Source organism: Bombina bombina, chromosome 2 (assembly GCF_027579735.1).
Source record: "Bombina bombina isolate aBomBom1 chromosome 2, aBomBom1.pri, whole genome shotgun sequence".
NCBI classification, from domain to species: Eukaryota; Metazoa; Chordata; class Amphibia; order Anura; family Bombinatoridae; genus Bombina; species Bombina bombina.
The window spans coordinates 415,313,960-415,334,074 of record NC_069500.1 but is presented as its reverse complement, the minus strand read 5'-3'; the positions used below and the strand labels follow the sequence as shown (position 1 = coordinate 415,334,074).

General features: G+C 41.7%; 1 protein-coding gene across 1 annotated transcript in view; it reads right to left on the bottom strand.

Moving 5' to 3' along the window:
- PPIL2 (peptidylprolyl isomerase like 2) overlaps positions 1–20,115 on the bottom strand; it is a 294,121-nt gene that overhangs the window by 31,538 nt on the left and 242,468 nt on the right. The window contains exons 10-11 of the mRNA XM_053701935.1: positions 2,218–2,378; positions 1,676–1,751 (exon numbers count right to left, since the gene is read on the bottom strand). Of these exons, the coding sequence (XP_053557910.1) occupies positions 1,676–1,751; positions 2,218–2,378 (237 nt within the window). The remainder of the gene's footprint in view (positions 1–1,675; positions 1,752–2,217; positions 2,379–20,115) is intronic.

Sequence of the window (20,115 nt, the reverse complement as noted above, 5' to 3'; positions counted from 1 at the left end):
CTGTATGTTGAAACATCTTTTTCAGAAATGTCTCCATTTTCTTATCCATAGGCCCTTTTAAAAGAAGAACTATCCTCCAGAGGGATAGTAGTACGCTTAGCCAGCATAGAAACAGCACCATCCACCTTAGGGATGGAGCCCCACAAGTCCAATTGAGAGTCAGGGACCGGGAATCATTTTTTTTAAAGTAGACAAGGGGGAAAAGGAAAATCCAATTCTTTCCCATTTGTTACTAATAATGTTCGCCATCTTAACTGGCTACAGAGGTTAACTCATGCTCGGATAGCTGGGACATAGTAGCTAAATCCAACAAATATTTAGATGACTCTAGGTCAGGAGAACTATGTTTAACCTTTCTCTTACATTTGCTAGAGCGAGGTAAGGCACTCAGTGCCGCAGACACCGCCAATTGTAACTGCGAGGTAAAGTCAGACGGAAAGAAAACCTCTACAGATAGATGATTAGTTGAGCCACGGGGAAATGCATGTGTAGCGGGTAGTGTAGAAAGGGTAATAATCTCTCGGGACACAGATTCCTGAGAGGTAGACGGCTCAGAGGGGCAATTAGCGCTTGTCTCCCTTCTTAGACTTTAAAACAGTGCTTAGGCAAATGGAACAAAATTGAGCAGGCGGGCAAACCACTGCCTCCTCACAATATAAACAGGAATTATTAATCAGTACAGAAGGAGGGGAACCTTCTAATGTAATATCAGAGTCCTCCATAGCTAAGATATATTCACAGAAGGACAGACAAAAAGTAAACACTTTTTTTAAAAAAACAGCATCTTTATAATCCCAATGGATTATAAACCCACCTAGACCCAGACAGCTAACAGTGCAACGCTCTCCTTAGGAGTGACGTTCGTAGCAAGATCGTAGGAAAATTAAAAGACCGCACTCGGTCACGTGGTGCGTAGAACAGGACTTCCCATGCTATGAAAAAGGCGCTAAGCTATTATGAGCTGCGCAACACACAAAAACAAAAGTGAAACCTGTTTGTTCTAAGCCAAAAGCAGTGTCTATGAGCCCAAAAACTCTCACATTAAAGCAGTAATAAATAACCCCTTGCTGTTCAAATAATCTACCTAAAGGAGATATTAACCCTTGATCCTATTGAGGCATAAAGGAGCCACACTGTGACCCTGTACAAAAGTGTATATGAAAAATGGTGTTACCTCCAGGATCCATGCTGTGGAACACGCACAACCTCTCAAGCGTGACAGTCTTGCAGCAACGTTTCTGACATGGACTTGAGTGTGTAACAGCAAGCAGTGAAACTCATCAACACTGATTGCTCAGGAGCTATTAGGCGATAGTCTGGATGGGTTCGCAGAAAAACTTTCCCTGCATCTCCAGACTCTACCTTTCACCAGTACTCTCAATGAGAGGTTGACATGATTACTTAAAAACTCCAGTCCATTCTTAAAGCGAACATACCCATAACAGGAATATTCAAATCTTCTGACACTTCTCTGCCACTTCCTATAGTGACAAAAGGCAAAGAATGACTGGGGGATAGGGGAAGTGGGAGGGATATTTAAGCCTTTGGCTGGGGTGTTTGTCTCCTCCTGGTGGCCAGGTGTTGTATTTCCCAACAGTAAGGAATGAAGTTGTTGGCTCTCCCTGCCTTATGGAAGGAATAAACTCTCTGACTAATCACAATGTGATAAACTTACCAGCCTCATGGGTGGTCTCAGGGGTCATGGCTGTAGACGTGAAGGAAGCACTCACTGCACCTGTTGAATAATGTGCCTTTAAAAAAACAAACAAAAAAACAAACAAAAACTATATTAGACTGAAATCACAAAACACAAGCAGGTTGTGTAAAGATTATGCAAGGCAGTTGATGTGCATATTGTGCGCGTATATGTGTGTGTGTGTGTGGTGTGTAGTGTGTATGTATGTGTGAGTGCGTGTGTGCGCGTGGTGTGTAGGGCGTGTGTTCATGCATGTATAGTGTGTGTATGTGTGTGGTGTGTGTGTGTATGTGTATCTTCTACAGAGAAAAATCTTTTTATTGCCACCCTTTACTTCTCAAAATCAAAAAGAAAGTCAGAAAAAAGAAAGAATGAAACTACTGGCTGGTATCTATGGAAATGGTTTATAGACTCCACAATTTAGAGGGTCAGATGTGTTTCTGCAAAAAGCATTTCATATAATGATGAAGAGGAAGATGGAACACACAATAGTGTCAACTCATCTACCAGATAACACTCACCGCATTCAGCTTGTCTGTTGCTTTTTTCTCTGGTCCTTTCATGGTGGCTGCCAATATCTCATCCCCTTTAAACTCTTTGTACAGCTCGTTAAGAGTTTCCCGGGTCTCCATGTTGGCATTTTTTAGATGATAAGATGGATCTTTACGTGCTTTCTCTTCCTCTGAGGAGAACATTTTAAAAATAAGTAACAAATGTACTTACCATATAGGCTTTTAATATTTTTTTCAACTGAAATAAGATTTTTAGAGGGGTGGGGGGAGTAAAAAAAATAAATAACATTTAATTTAAATAAACTACAATATTTTAAATAGTTATTAAAGGCTAGAACAAAAATAAAGTCACAACCCTTACATGACATGCAAATGTTTATAGTAAATTTAATTTTAAATCAGCTTGCTTTTTTAAAGTGATACAAAACAGCGCTCCTTTAGTAGAAACAAAATTATTAAATCAAAGTAAACATAAAATGAAACAAATTTAAATATAAAAAACAATGAAAACTTAGGTTTTATGGTCACATGATGTTTGCAACAAAAGACCTCTACTGAACCTAGGCAATAAACTAACTATCTTCTAGCAACACTTAAAAAATAAAAACTATTGCTTTGTCTTACTGTAGAGACCACAGCCCTCTTGTGAGGTTGTGACAGGAAGTAAAAACATAATTTATGCTTACCTGATAAATTTATTTCTCTTGTGGTGTATCCAGTCCACGGATCATCCATTACTTATGGGATATTAACTCCTCCCCAACAGGAAGTGCAAGAGGATTCACCCAGCAGCGCTGCTATATAGCTCCTCCCCTAACTGCCATTACCAGTCATTCGACCGAAAACATGCAGAGAAAGGAAAACCATAGGGTACAGTGGTGACTGTAGTTTAATGGAAAAATTACCTGCCTTAAAGTGACAGGGCGGGCCGTGGACTGGATACACCACAAGAGAAATAAATTTATCAGGTAAGCATAAATTATGTTTTCTCTTGTTAAGTGTATCCAGTCCACGGATCATCCATTACTTATGGGATACCAATACCAAAGCTAAAGTACACGGATGACGGGAGGGACAGGCAGGCTCTTTATACGGAAGGAACCACTGCCTGAAGAACCTTTCTCCCAAAAACAGCCTCCGAAGAAGCAAAAGTGTCAAATTTGTAAAATTTGGAAAAAGTATGAAGAGAAGCCTCATTCTTAAAGGCCCAAGTGGAAGCCACAGCTCTAGTAGAATGTGCTGTAATTCTTTCAGGAGGCTGCTGTCCAGCAGTCTCATAGGCTAACCGTATTATGCTACGAAGCCAAAAGGAGAGAGAGGTAGCCGAAGCTTTTTGACCTCTCCTCTGACCAGAATAAACGACAAACAGGGAAGACGTTTGTCGAAAATCCTTAGTTGCCTGTAGATAAAATTTCAGGGCACGGACTACATCTAGATTGTGTAGCAGACGTTCCTTTTTCGAAGAAGGATTAGGACACAAAGATGTAACCACAATCTCTTGATTGATATTCCTGTTAGTGACCACCTTAGGTAGGAACCCAGGTTTAGTACGCAGAACTACCTTGTCTGAATGAAAAATCAGATAAGGAGAATCACAATGTAAGGCAGATAACTCAGAGACTCTTCGAGCCGAGGAAATCGCCATTAAAAACAGAACTTTCCAAGATAACAACTTGATATCAATGGAATGAAGGGGTTCAAACAGAACCCCCTGTAAAACATTAAGAACTAAGTTCAAACTCCATGGTGGAGCAACAGTTTTAAACACAGGCTTGATCCTAGCTAAAGCCTGACAAAAAGCTTGAACGTCCGGAACTTCTGACAGACGTTTGTGTAAAAGAATGGACAGAGCTGAAATCTGTCCCTTTAAGGAACTAGCGGATAAACCCTTTTCTAAACCTTCTTGTAGAAAAGACAATATCCTCGGAATCCTAACCTTACTCCATGAGTAACTCTTGGATTCGCACCAATATAAGTATTTGCGCCATATCTTATGGTAAATCTTTCTGGTAACAGGCTTCCTAGCCTGTATTAAGGTATCAATAACTGACTCAGAAAAACCACGTTTTGATAAAATCAAGCGTTCAATTTCCAAGCAGTCAGCTTCAGAGAAATTAGATTTTGATGTTTGAAGGGACCCTGGATCAGAAGGTCCTGTTTCAGAGGTAGCGACCAAGGTGGACAGGATGACATGTCCACTAGATCTGCATACCAAGTCCTGCGTGGCCATGCAGGCGTTATTAGAATCACTGATGCTCTCTCCTGTTTGATTCTGGCAATCAATCGAGGAAGCATCGGGAAGGGTGGAAACACATAAGCCATCCCGAAGGTCCAAGGTGCTGTCAAAGCATCTATCAGAACCGCTCCCGGATCCCTGGATCTGGACCCGTAACGAGGAAGCTTGGCATTCTGTCGAGACGCCATGAGATCTATCTCTGGTTTGCCCCAACGTCGAAGTATTCGGGCAAAGACCTCCGGATGAAGTTCCCACTCCCCCGGATGAAAAGTCTGACGACTTAAGAAATCCGCCTCCCAGTTCTCCACTCCCGGGATGTGGATTGCTGACAGGTGGCAAGAGTGAGACTCTGCCCAGCGAATTATCTTTGATACTTCCATCATTGCTAGGGAGCTTCTTGTCCCTCCCTGATGGTTGATGTAAGCTACAGTCGTGATGTTGTCCGACTGAAACCTGATGAACCCCCGAGTTGTTAACTGGGGCCAAGCCAGAAGGGCATTGAGAACTGCTCTCAATTCCAGAATGTTTATTGGTAGGAGACTCTCCTCCTGATTCCATTGTCCCTGAGTCTTCAGAGAATTCCAGACAGCGCCCCAACCTAGTAGGCTGGCGTCTGTTGTTACAATTGTCCAGTCCGGCCTGCTGAATGGCATCCCCCTGGACAGATGTGGCCGAGAAAGCCACCATAGAAGAGAATTTCTGGTCTCTTTATCCAGATTCAGAGTAGGGGACAAGTCTGAGTAATCCCCATTCCACTGACTTAGCATGCACAATTGCAGCGGTCTGAGATGTAGACGTGCAAAGGGTACTATGTCCATTGCTGCTACCATTAAGCCGATCACCTCCATGCATTGAGCTACTGACGGGTGTTAAATGGAATGAAGGACACGGCATGCATTTTGAAGCTTTGTTAACCTGTCTTCTGTCAGGTAAATCTTCATTTCTACAGAATCTATAAGAGTCCCCAAGAAGGGAACTCTTGTGAGTGGAAAGAGAGAACTCTTCTTTTCGTTCACCTTCCATCCATGCGACCTTAGAAATGCCAGTACTAACTCTGTATGAGACTTGGCAGTTTGAAAGCTTGAAGCTTGTATCAGAATGTCGTCTAGGTACGGAGCTACCGCAATTCCTCGCGGTCTTAGTACCGCCAGAAGAGCACACAGAACCTTTGTGAAGATTCTCGGAGCCGTAGCCAATCCGAATGGAAGAGCTACAAACTGGTAATGCCTGTCTAGAAAGGCAAACCTTAGATACCGGTAATGATCTTTGTGAATCGGTATGTGAAGGTAAGCATCCTTTAAATCCACTGTGGTCATGTACTGACCCTTTTGGATCATGGGTAAAATTGTCCGAATAGTTTCCATTTTGAACGATGGAACTCTTAGGAATTTGTTTAGGATCTTTAAATCCAAGATTGGCCTGAAAGTTCCCTCTTTTTTGGGAACCACAAACAGATTTGAGTAAAACCCTTGTCCTTGTTCCGACCGCGGAACTGGATGGATCACTCCCATTAATAAAAGATCTTGTACGCAGCGTAGAAACGCCTCTTTCTTTATTTGGTTTGTTGACAACCTTGACAGATGAAATCTCCCTCTTGGGGGAGAGAATTTGAAGTCTAGAAGGTATCCCTGAGATATGATCTCTAACGCCCAGGGATCCTGGACATCTCTTGCCCAAGCCTGGCGAAGAGAGAAAGTCTGCCCCCCACTAGATCAGTTCCCGGATCGGGGGCCCTCGATTCATGCTGTCTTAGGGGCAGCAGCAAGTTTCCTGGCCTGCTTGCCCTTGTTCCAGGACTGGTTAGGTCTCCAGCCTTGTCTGTAGCGAGCAACAGCTCCTTCCTGTTTTGGTGCAGAGGAAGTTGATGCTGCTCCTGCTTTGAAATTACGAAAGGAACGAAAATTAGACTGTCTAGCCTTAGGTTTGGCTCTGTCTTGAGGCAGGGCATGGCCTTTACCTCCTGTAATGTCAGCGATAATTTCTTTCAACCCGGGCCCGAATAAGGTCTGCCCTTTGAAAGGTATATTAAGCAATTTAGATTTAGAAGTAACGTCAGCTGACCAGGATTTTAGCCACAGTGCTCTGCGTGCCTGAATGGCGAATCCGGAATTCTTAGCCGTAAGTTTAGTTAAATGTACTACGGCATCTGAAATAAATGAGTTAGCTAACTTAAGGGCTTTAAGCTTGTGTGTAATCTCATCTAATGGAGCTGATTCAAGTGTCTCTTCCAGAGACTCAAACCAAAATGCTGCTGCAGCCGTGACAGGCGCAATGCATGCAAGAGGTTGCAATATAAAACCTTGTTGAACAAACATTTTCTTAAGGTAACCCTCTAACTTTTTATCCATTGGATCTGAAAAGGCACAGCTATCCTCCACCGGGATAGTGGTACGCTTAGCTAAAGTAGAAACTGCTCCCTCCACCTTAGGGACCGTTTGCCATAAGTCCCGTGTGGTGGCGTCTATTGGAAACATCTTTCTAAATATCGGAGGGGGTGAGAACGGCACACCGGGTCTATCCCACTCCTTAGTAACAATTTCAGTAAGTCTCTTAGGTATAGGAAAAACGTCAGTACTCGCCGGTACCGCAAAATATTTATCCAACCTACACATTTTCTCTGGTATTGCAACTGTGTTACAATCATTCAGAGCCGCTAACACCTCCCCTAGTAATACACGGAGGTTTTCCAGCTTAAATTTAAAATTTGAAATATCTGAATCCAGTTTGTTTGGATCAGAACCGTCACCCGCAGAATGAAGCTCTCCGTCCTCATGTTCTGCAAATTGTGACGCAGTGTCTGACATGGCCCTAATATTATCAGCGCACTCTGTTCTCACCCCAGAGTGATCACGCTTACCTCTTAGTTCTGGTAATTTAGCCAAAACTTCAGTCATAACAGTAGCCATATCCTGTAATGTGATTTGTAATGGCCGCCCAGATGTACTCGGCGCTACAATATCACGCACCTCCCGAGTGGGAGATGCAGGTACTGACACGTGAGGCGAGTTAGTCGGCATAACTCTCCCCTCGTTGTTTGGTGAAAAATGTTCAATTTGTACAGATTGACTTTTATTTAAAGTAGCATCAATACAGTTAGTACATAAATTTCTATTGGGCTCCACTTTGGCTTTAGCACATATAGCACAGATATCTTCCTCTGAATCAGACATGTTTAACACACTAGCAAATAAACTAGCAACTTGGAAATACTTTTCAAGTAATTTACTATAATATGAAAACGTACTGTGCCTATAAGAAGCACAGAAAAAGTTATGACAGTTGAAAATTGATAAACTGAAAAGTTATAGCATCAAATCTTTGTAAAAAACACAATTTTAGCAAAGGATTGCTCCCATTAGCAAAGGATAACTAACCCTGATAGCAGAAAAAAAAAAAAAAAAAAAAAAAAACAGAAATAAACGTTTGTTTTTTTTATCACAGTCAACTACAATCTCACAGCTCTGCTGTGAGTGATTACCTCCCTCAAAACAAGTTTTGAAGACCCCTGAGTTCTGTAGAGATGAACCGGATCATGCAGGGAAGACAATAAACTTCTGACTGAATTTTGTGATGCGTAGCAAAAGCACCAAAAAAGGTCCCTCCTCCTCACACATAACAGTGAGAGAGATCAGTAAACTGTCATAAATTAAATAAAACGACTGCCAAATGGAAAAAAATAGTGCCCAAAACATTTTTTCACCCAGTACCTCAGAAAATTAAACAATTTTACATGCCAGCAAAAAACGTTTAACATTAATAAATTGAGTGTTATTAAAAAGCCTGTTGCTAGTCCCTGCAAATTAGGCTAAAGTTTTATGCATACAGTATAATTCCAGTGAAGTGCCATTCCCCAGAATACTGAAGTGTAAAATATACATACATGACAGCCTGATACCAGTTGCTGCTACTGCATTTAAGGCTGAGTTTACATTATATCGGTATGGCAGAATTTTCTCATCAATTCCATTGTCAGAAAATAATAAGCTGCTACATACCTCTTTGCAGATTAATCTGCCCGCTGTCCCCTGATCTGAAGTTTACCTCTCCTCAGATGGCCGAGAAACAGCAATATGATCTTAACTACTCCGGCTAAAATCATAGAAAAACTCAGGTAGATTCTTCTTCAAATTCTACCAGAGAAGGAATAACACACTCCGGTGCTATTATAAAATAACAAACTTTTGATTGAAGGTATGAAACTAAGTATAATCACCACAGTCCTCTCACACATCCTATCTATTCGTTGGGTGCAAGAGAATGACTGGTAATGGCAGTTAGGGGAGGAGCTATATAGCAGCTCTGCTGGGTGAATCCTCTTGCACTTCCTGTTGGGGAGGAGTTAATATCCCATAAGTAATGGATGATCCGTGGACTGGATACACTTAACAAGAGAAAGACCCTGCACAAATGAAGTTAAAAAAAATAAAAAGAAAGAAAAGGTAGAATACTTTTAAAATGATAATACATACTGCAATGATTTATATAAGAATAAACAACTTATTAGTGCTTTTATTATTACAACAGAACGAAACAAACTGTTGTATATCCCTTTAAAGACTACATGATAATAATTTAGTCAAACCCACAAAGCTAACTCAATAGATGGATATGTAGTGAATACAGTCTATTGACAAAATAATAGTAATAAAGAGTAAAAAAAGAAATTTCTTTCATGTAATTAGCAAGAGTCCATGAGCTAGTGACGTATGGGATATACATTCCTACCAGGAGGGGCAAAGTTTCCCAAACCTTAAAATGCCTATAAATACACCCCTCACCACACCCACAAATCAGTTTTACAAACTTTGCCTCCTATGGAGGTGGTGAAGTAAGTTTGTGCTATATTCTTCGTTGATATGCGCTTCGCAGCAGGCTGAAGCCCGGTTTTCCTCTCAGTGTGCAGTGAATGTCAGAGGGATGTGAAGAGAGTATTGCCTATATGAATTCAATGATCTCCTTCTACGGGGTCTATTTCATAGGTTCTCTGTTATCGGTCGTAGAGATTCATCTCTTACCTCCCTTTTCAGATCGACGATATACTCTTATATATACCATTTCCTCTACTGATTCTCGTTTCAGTACTGGTTTGGCTTTCTACTACATGTAGATGAGTGTCCTGGGGTAAGTAAGTCTTATTTTTGTGACACTAAGCTATGGTTGGGCACTTTTATATAAAGTTATAAATATATGTGTTTAAACATTTATTTGCCTTGATTCAGGATGTTCAACATTCCTTATTTCAGACAGTCAGTTTCATTATTTGGGATAATGCATATGAATAATCAATTTTTCTTACCTTAAAATTTGACTTTTTTTCCTGTGGGCTGTTAGGCTCCCGGGGGCTGAAATTTTTTTTGACGTTTTTGCGCCAAAAATGTCGGCGTCACCGGATGTGGCGTCATTTTTGGCGCCAAAAGCATTTAGGCGCCAAATAATGTGGGCGTCTTTTTTGGCGCTAAAAAATTTGGGCGTCATTATTGTCTCCACATTATTTAAGTCTCATTATTTATTTGCTTCTGGTTGCTAGAAGCTTGTTCATTGGCATTTTTTCCCATTCCTGAAACTGTCATTTAAGGAATTTGATCAATTTTGCTTTATATGTTGTTTTTTCTATTACATATTGCAAGATGTCTCAGATTGACCCTGAATCAGAAGATACTTCTGGAAAATTGCTGCCTGATGCTGGATCTACCAAAGTTAACTGTATTTGTTGTAAACTTGTGGTAACTGTTCCTCCGGCTGTTGTTTGTAATGAATGTCATGACAAACTTGTTAATGCAGATAATATTTCCTTTAGTAATGTTCCATTACCTGTTGCTGTTCCATCAACATCTAATATTCAGGGTGTTCCTGTTAACATAAGAGATTTTGTTTCTAAATCTATTAAGAAGGCTATGTCTGTTATTCCTCCTTCCAGTAAACGTAAAAGGTCTTTTAAAACTTCTCATTTTTCAGATGAATTTTTAAATGAACATCATCATTCTGATTCTGTTTCTGATAATGATTTTTCTGGTTCAGAGGATTCTGTTTCAGAGATTGATACTGATAAATCTTCATATTTATTTAAAATGGAATTTATTCGTTCTTTACTTAAAGAAGTCTTAATTGCATTAGAAATAGAGGAATCTGGTCCTCTTGATACTAAATCTAAACGTTTGAATACGGTTTTTAAACCGCCTGTAGTTATTCCGGAAGTTTTTCCAGTCCCTGATGCTATTTCTGAAGTAATTTCCAGGGAATAGAATAATTTGGGTAATTCATTTACTCCTTCTAAACGGTTTAAGCAATTATATCCTGTGCCATCTGACAGATTAGAGTTTTGGGACAAAATCCCTAAGGTTGATGGGGCTATCTCTACTCTTGCTAAACGTACTACTATTCCTACGGCAGATAGTACTTCCTTTAAGGATCCTTTAGATAGGAAAATTGAATCCTTTCTAAGAAAAGCTTACTTATGTTCAGGTAATCTTCTTAGACCTGCTATATCTTTGGCGGATGTTGCTGCAGCTTCAACTTTCTGGTTGGAAGCCTTAGCACAACAAGTAACAGATCATAATACTCATAGCATTGTTAATCTTCTTCAACATGCTAATAATTTTATTTGTGATGCCATCTTTGATATCATTAGGGTTGATGTCAGGTATATGTCTTTAGCTATTTTAGCTAGAAGAGCTTTATGGCTTAAAACTTGGAATGCTGATATGTCTTCTAAGTCAACTTTGCTTTCCCTTTCTTTCCAGGGTAATAAATTGTTTGGTTCACAGTTGGATTCTATTATTTCAACTGTTACTGGGGGGAAAGGAACTTTTTTACCTCAGGATAAAAAATCTAAAGGTAAATTTAGGTCTGCTAATCGTTTTCGTTCCTTTCGTCACAATAAGGAACAAAAGCCTGATCCTTCCCCTACAGGAGCGGTATCAGTTTGGAAACCATCTCCAGTCTGGAATAAATCCAAACCTTTTAGAAAGCCAAAGCCAGCTCCCAAGTCGACATGAAGGTGCGGCCCTCATTCCAGCCCAGCTGGTAGGGGGCAGATTACGATTTTTCAAAGAAATTTGGATCAATTCGATTCACAATCTTTGGATTCAGAATATTGTTTCACAAGGGTACAGAATAGGCTTCAAGATAAGGCCTCCTGCAAGAAGATTTTTTCTTTCCCGTGTCCCAATAAATCCAGTGAAGGCTCAAGCATTTCTGAAATGTGTTTCAGATCTAGAGTTGGCTGGAGTAATTGTGCCAGTTCCAGTTTTGGAACAGGGGCTGGGGTTTTACTCAAATCTATTCATTGTACCAAAAAAGGAGAAATCCTTCAGACCAGTTCTGGATTTAAAAATATTGAATAGTTATGTAAGGATACCAACATTCAAAATGGTAACTATAAGGACTATTCTGCCTTTTGTTCAGCAAGGGCATTATATGTCCACAATAGATTTACAAGATGCATATCTGCATATTCCGATTCATCCAGATCACTATCAGTTTCTGAGATTCTCTTTTCTAGACAAGCATTACCAGTTTGTGGCTCTGCCGTTTGGCCTAGCAACAGCTCCGAGGATTTTTACAAAGGTTCTCGGTGCCCTTCTATCTGTAATCAGAGAACAGGGTATTGTGGTATTTCCTTATTTGGACGATATCTTGGTACTTGCTCAGTCTTCACATTTAGCAGAATCTCATACGAATCGACTTGTATCGTTTCTTCGAGAACATGGTTGGAGGATCAATTTACCAAAGAGTTCGTTGATTCCTCAGACAAGGGTAACCTTTTTAGGTGTCCAGATAGATTCAGTGTCCATGACTCTGTCGCTGACGGACAAGAGACGTCTGAAATTGGTTTCAGCTTGTCGAAACCTTCAGTCTCAATCATTCCCTTCGGTAGCCTTATGCAAGGAAATTCTAGGTCTTATGACTGCTGCATCGGACGCGATCCCCTTTGCTCGTTTTCACATGCGACCTCTTCAGCTCTGTATGCTGAACCAGTGGTGCAGGGATTATACAAAGATATCTCAATTAATATCTTTAAAACCGATTGTACGACACTCTCTGACGTGGTGGACAGACCACCATCGTTTAGTTCAGGGGGCTTCTTTTGTTCTTCCGACCTGGACTGTGATCTCAACAGATGCAAGTCTGACAGGTTGGGGAGCTGTATGGGGGTCTCTGACAGCACAAGGGGTTTGGGAATCTCAGGAGGCGAGATTACCAATCAACATTTTGGAACTCTGTGCGATTTTCAGAGCTCTTCAGTCGTGGCCTCTTCTAAAGAGAGAGTCGTTCATTTGTTTTCAGACGGACAATGTCACAACCGTGGCATATGTCAATCATCAAGGAGGGACTCACAGTCCTCTGGCTATGAAAGAAGTATCTCGAATACTTGTATGGGCGGAATCCAGCTCCTGTCTAATTTCTGCGGTTCATATCCCAGGTATAGACAATTGGGAAGCGGATTATCTCAGTCGCCAAACATTACATCCGGGCGAATGGTCTCTTCACTCAGAGGTATTTCATCAGATTGTTCAAATGTGGGGACTTCCAGAAATAGATCTGATGGCTTCTCATCTAAACAAGAAGCTTCCCAGGTATCTGTCCAGATCCAGGGATCCTCAGGCGGAAGCAGTGGATGCATTGTCACTTCCTTGGAAATATCATCCTGCCTATATCTTTCCGCCTCTAGTTCTTCTTCCAAGAGTGATTCCCAAGATTCTAAAGGAGCGTTCGTTTGTTCTGCTGGTGGCTCCAGCATGGCCTCACAGGTTTTGGTATGCGGATCTTGTCCGGATGGCTATTTGCCAACCGTGGACTCTTCCGTTAAGACCAGATCTTCTATCGCAAGGTCCTTTTTTCCATCAGGATCTCAAATCCTTAAATTTGAAGGTATGGAGATTGAACGCTTGATTCTCAGTCATAGAGGTTTCTCTGACTCCGTATTTAATACTATGCTACAGGCTCGTAAATCTGTATCTAGGAAGATATATTATCGAGTCTGGAAGACTTACATTTCTTGGTGTTCTTCTCATCATTTTTCTTGGCATTCTTTTAGAATTCCTAGAATTTTACAGTTTCTTCAGGATGGTTTGGATAAAGGTTTGTCTGCAAGTTCCTTGAAAGGACAAATCTCTGCTCTTTCTGTTCATTTTCACAGAAAGATTGCTAATCTTCCTGATATTCATTGTTTTGTACAGGCTTTGGTTCGTATAAAACCTGTCATTAAGTCAATTTCTCCTCCTTGGAGTTTGAATTTGGTTCTGGGGGTTCTTCAAGCTCCTCCGTTTGAACCTATGCATTCGCTGGATATTAAATTACTTTCTTGGAAAGTTTTGTTTCTTTTGGCCATCTCTTCTGCTAGAAGAGTTTCTGAATTATCTGCTCTTTCTTGTGAGTCTCCTTTTCTGATTTTTCATCAGGATAAGGCGGTGTTGCGAACTTCATTTAAATTTTTACCTAAGGTTGTGAATTCTAACAACATTAGTAGAGAAATTGTGGTTCCTTCATTGTGTCCTAATCCTAAGAACTCTAAGGAAAGATCGTTGCATTCTTTGGATGTAGTTAGAGCTTTGAAATATTATGTTGAAGCTACTAAAGATTTCCGAAAGACTTCTAGTCTATTTGTTATCTTTTCTGGTTCTAGGAAAGGTCAGAAGGCTTCTGCCATTTCTTTGGCATCTTGGTTAAAGTCTTTGATTCATCATGCTTATGTTGAGTCGGGTAGAACTCCGCCTCAAAGGATTACAGCTCATTCGACTAGGTCAGTCTCTACTTCCTGGGCATTTAGGAATGAAGCTTCGGTTGATCAGATTTGCAAAGCAGCAACTTGGTCTTCTTTGCATACTTTTACTAAATTCTACCATTTTGATGTGTTTTCTTCTTCTGAAGCAGTCTTTGGTAGAAAAGTACTTCAGTCAGCTGTTTCAGTTTGATTCTTCTGCTTATAATTTCAGTTTTTTTCATTATAAGATTTAAACTTTGTTTTGGGGTGTGGATTGTTTTTCAGCGGAATTGGCTGTCTTTATTTTATCCCTCCCTCTCTAGTGACTCTTGCGTGGAGATCCACATCTTGGGTATTCATTATCCCATACGTCACTAGCTCATGGACTCTTGCTAATTACATGAAAGAAAACATAATTTATGTAAGAACTTACCTGATAAATTCATTTCTTTCATATTAGCAAGAGTCCATGAGGCCCACCCTTTTTGAGGTGGTTATGATTTTTTTGTATAAAGCACAATTATTCCAATTCCTTATTTTTTATGCTTTCACACTTTTTTCTTATCACCCCACTTCTTGGCTATTCGTTAAACTGATTTGTGGGTGTGGTGAGGGGTGTATTTATAGGCATTTTGAGGTTTGGGAAACTTTGCCCCTCCTGGTAGGAATGTATATCCCATACGTCACTAGCTCATGGACTCTTGCTAATATGAAAGAAATGAATTTATCAGGTAAGTTCTTACATAAATTATGTTATAAATCAGGGGACCAGCAACAGATATCTACTGTATGTACACTGTACAAAAAACAAAATTTATGCTTACCTGATAAATTAATTTTTTTCTTTCCTGGCATGGAGAGTCCACGAATCCATTCCAATTATTACACCCCAGCAGAGCTGTTAAGTGTTACTCCCATTACCCATAATCCCCAGTCATTCGGCCGAAGAAAATGGAAAAAGAAGATGACACAAGGGTATAGAGGTGCCTGAGGTTCATTAAAAAAAAAAAGATGTCTTAACTCAAATTAAGGAGCGGTTCATGGACTCTCCATGCCAGGAAAGAAATTTATCAGGTAAGCATACATTTTGTTTTCTTTTCAATGGCATGGAGAGTCCACAAATCCATTCCAATTACTAGTGGGAGAACAAGACAGGCGGGCCTAAAAAGAAGGCCTCCTGCTTGAAGAACTTTTTCTCCCAAAGGAAGCCTCAGCCAAGGCAAAAACAGAATTTATGTTTACCTGATAAATTACTTTCTCCAACGGTGTGTCCGGTCCACGGCGTCATCCTTACTTGTGGGATATTCTCTTCCCCAACAGGAAATGGCAAAGAGCCCAGCAAAGCTGGTCACATGATCCCTCCTAGGCTCCGCCTACCCCAGTCATTCGACCGACGTTAAGGAGGAATATTTGCATAGGAGAAACCATATGTTACCGTGGTGACTGTAGTTAAAGAAAATAAATTATCAGACCTGATTAAAAAAACCAGGGCGGGCCGTGGACCGGACACACCGTTGGAGAAAGTAATTTATCAGGTAAACATAAATTCTGTTTTCTCCAACATAGGTGTGTCCGGTCCACGGCGTCATCCTTACACGTGGGAACCAATACCAAAGCTTTAGGACACGGATGAAGGGAGGGAGCAAATCAGGTCACCTAAATGGAAGGCACCACGGCTTGCAAAACCTTTCTCCCAAAAATAGCCTCAGAAGAAGCAAAAGTATCAAATTTGTAAAATTTAGAAAAAGTGTGCAGTGAAGACCAAGTCGCTGCCTTACATATCTGATCAACAGAAGCCTCGTTCTTGAAGGCCCATGTGGAAGCCACAGCCCTAGTGGAGTGAGCTGTGATTCTTTCAGGAGGCTGCCGTCCGGCAGTCTCATAAGCCAATCGGATAATGCTTTTAATCCAGAAGGAGAGAGAGGTAGAAGTTGCTTTTTGACCTCTCCGTTTACCAGAATAAACAACAAACAAAGACAAGTTTGTCTGAAATCCTTAGTAGCTGCTAAGTAAAATTTGAGAGCACGAACTACATCCAAGTTGTGCAACAAACGTTCCTTCTTTGAAACTGGATTAGGACACAAAGAAGGCACAACTATCTCCTGGTTAATGTTTTTGTTAGAAACAACTTTTGGAAGAAAACCAGGTTTAGTACGCAAAACCACCTTATCTGCATGGAACACCAGATAAGGAGAAGAACACTGCAGAGCAGATAATTCTGAAACTCTTCTAGCAGAAGAAATTGCAACCAAAAACAAAACTTTCCAAGATAATAACTTAATATCAACGGAATGTAAGGGTTCAAACGGAACCCCCTGAAGAACTGAAAGAACTAGGTTGAGACTCCAAGGAGGAGTCAAAATTTTGTAAACAGGCTTGATTCTAACCAGAGCCTGAACAAAGGCTAGAACATCTGGCACAGCTGCCAGCTTTTTGTGAAGTAACACAGACAAGGCAGAAATCTGTCCCATCAAGGAACTTGCAGATAATCCTTTTTCCAATCCTTCTCGAAGGAAGGATAGACTCTTAGGAATCTTAACCTTGTCCCAAGGGAATCCTGCAGATTCACACCAACAGATATACCAAATTATGTGGTAATTTTTCTGGTTACAGGCTTTCAGGCCTGAACAAGAGTATTAATAACAGAATCTGAGAACCCTCGCTTTGATAAGATCAAGCGTTCAATCTCCAAGCAGTCAGCTGGAGTGGGTCGAACGGACCTAGAACAAGAAGGTCTCTCAAAGGTAGCTTCCATGGTGGAGCCGATGACATATTCACCAGATCTGCATACCAAGTCCTGCGTGGCCACGCAGGAGCTATCAAAATCACCGACGCCCTCTCCTGATTGATCCTGGCTACCAGCCTGGGGATGAGAGGAAACGGCGGGAACACATAAGCTAGTTTGAAGGTCCAAGGTGCTACTAGTGCATCCACTAGAGCCGCCTTGGGATCCCTGGATCTGTACCCGTAGTGAGGAACTCTGAAGTTCTGACGAGAGGCCACAGATCCATGTCTGGAATGCCCCACGGTTGAGTGACTTGGGCAAAGATTTCCGGATGGAGTTCCCACTCCCCCGGATGCAATGTCTGACGACTCAGAAAATCCGCTTCCCAATTTTCCACTCCTGGGATGTGGATAGCAGACAGGTGGCAGGAGTGAGACTCCGCCCATAGAATGATTTTGGTCACTTCTTCCATCGCTAGGGAACTCCTTGTTCCCCCCTGATGGTTGATGTATGAACTTGGCCCTCGCTAGCTGAGGCCAAGCTTTGAGAGCATTGAATATCGCTCTCAGTTCCAGAATATTTATCGGTAGAAGAGATTCTACCCGAGACCAAAGACCCTGAGCTTTCAGGGATCCCCAGACCGCGCCCCAGCCCATCAGACTGGCGTCGGTCGTGACAATGACCCACTCTGGTCTGCGGAAGGTCATCCCTTGTGACAGGTTGTCCAGGGACAGCCACCAACGGAATGAGTCTCTGGTCCTCTGATTTACTTGTATCTTCGGAGACAAGTCTGAATAGTCCCCATACCACTGACTGAGCATGAACAGTTGTAATGGTCTTAGATGAATGCGCACAAAAGGAACTATGTCCATTGCCGCTACCATCAAACCTATCACTTCCATGCACTGCGCTATGGAAGGAAGAGGAACGGAATGAAGTATCCGACAAGAGTCTAGAAGTTTTGTTTTTCTGGCTTCTGTCAGAAAAATCCTCATTTCAAAGGAGTCTATTATAGTTCCCAAGAAGGGAACCCTCGTTGACTGAGATAGAGAACTCTTTTCCACGTTCACTTTCCATCCGTGAGATCTGAGAAAGGCCAGGACAATGTCCGTGTGAGCCTTTACTTGAGGAAGGGACGACGCTCGAATCAGAATGTCGTCCAAGTAAGGTACTACAGCAATGCCCCTTGGTCTTAGCACCGCCAGAAGGGACCCTAGTACCTATGAGAAAATCCTAGGAGCAGTGGCTAATCCGAAAGAAAACGCCACGAACTGGAAATGCTTGTCCAGGAATGCAAACCTTAGGAACCGATGATGTTCCTTGTGGATAGGAATATGTAGATACGCATCCTTGAAATCCACCTTGGTCATGAATTGACCTTCCTGGATGGAAGGAAGAAGTGTTCGAATGGTTTCCATCTTGAACGATGGAACCTTGAGAACTTGTTCAAGATCTAGAGATCTAAGATTGGTCTGAACGTTCCCTCTTTTTTGGGAACTATGAACAGATTGGAGTAGAACCCCATCCCTTGTTCTCCTAATGGAACAGGATGAATCACTCCCATTTTTAGCAGGTCTTCTACCCAATGTAAGAATGCCTGTCTTCTTATGTGGTCTGAAGACAACTGAGACCTGTGGAACCTCCCCCTTGGAGGAAGCCCCTTGAACTCCAGAGAATAACCTTGGGAGACTATTTCTAGCGCCCAAGGATCCAGAACATCTCTTGCCCAAGCCTGAGCGAAGAGAGAGAGTCTGCCCCCCACCAGATCCGGTCCCGGATCGGGGGCCCGCATTTCATGCTGTCTTGGTAGCAGTGGCAGGTTTCCTGGCCTGCTTTCCTTTGTTCCAGCCTTGCATAGGTCTCCAGGCTGGATTGGCTTGAGAAGTATTACCTTCCTGCTTAGAGGACGTAGCCCTTGGGGCTGATCCGTTTCTGCGAAAGGGACGAAACTTACGTTTATTTTTGGTCTTGAAAAGACCTATCCTGAGGAAGGGCGTGGCCCTTGCCCCCAGTGATATCAGAGATAATCTCTTTCAAGTCAGGGCCAAAGAGTGTTTTCCCCTTGAAAGGAATGTCAAGCAATTTGTTCTTGGAAGACGCATCCGCTGCCCAAGATTTTAACCAAAGCGCTCTGCGCCACAATAGCAAACCCAGAATTTTTTGGTCGCTAACCTAGCCAATTGCAAGGTGGCGTCTAGGGTGAAAGAATTAGCCAATTTAAGAGCATGAATTCTGTCCATAATCTCCTCATAAGAAGAAGAATTACTAATAATCGCCTTTCCTAGCTCATCAAACTAGAAACACGCGGCTGCAGTGACAGGGACAATGCATGCAATTGGTTGTAGAAGGGAACCTTGCTGAACAAACATCTTTAGCAGACCTTCTAATTTTTTATCCATAGGATCTTGGAAAGCACAACTATCTTCTATGGGTATAGTGGCGCGCTTGTGTAGAGTAGAAACCGCCCCCTCGACCTTGGGGACTGTCTGCCATCAGTCCTTTCTGGGGTCGACTATAGGAAAACAATTTTATAAAAATGGGGGGAGGTACTAAAGGTATACCGGGCCTGTCCCATTCTTTACTAACAATGTACGCCACCCGCTTGGATATAGGAAAAGCTTCGGGAGGCCCCGGGGCCTCTAAGAACTTTTCCATTTTACATAGTGGTTCTGGAATGACCAGATAATCACAATCATCCAAATTGGATAACACCTCCTTAAGCAGAGCGCGGAGATGTTCCAACTTAAATTTAAAAGTAATCACATCAGGTTCAGCTTGTTGAGAAATGTTTCCTGAATCTGAAATTTCTCCCTCAGACAAAACCTCCCTGGCCCCCTCAGACTGGTGTAGGGGCCCTTCAGAAACCATATCATCAGCGTTCTCATGCTCTACAGAATTTTCTAAAACAGAGCAGTCGCGCTTTCGCTGATAAGTGGGCATATTGGCTAAAATGTTTTTGATAGAATTATCCATTACAGCCGTTAAATGTTGCATAGTAAGGAGTATTGGCGCACTAGATGTACTAGGGGCCTCCTGTATGGGCAAGACTGGTGTAGACGAAGGAGGGGATGATGCAGTACCATGCTTACTCCCCTCACTTGAGGAATCATCTTGGGCATCATTTTTACTAAATTTTTTTATGACATAAAATACATATAGTTAAATGAGAAGGAACCTTGGTTTCCCCACAGTCAGAACACAATCTATCTGGTAGTTCAGACATGTTAAACAGGCATAAACTTG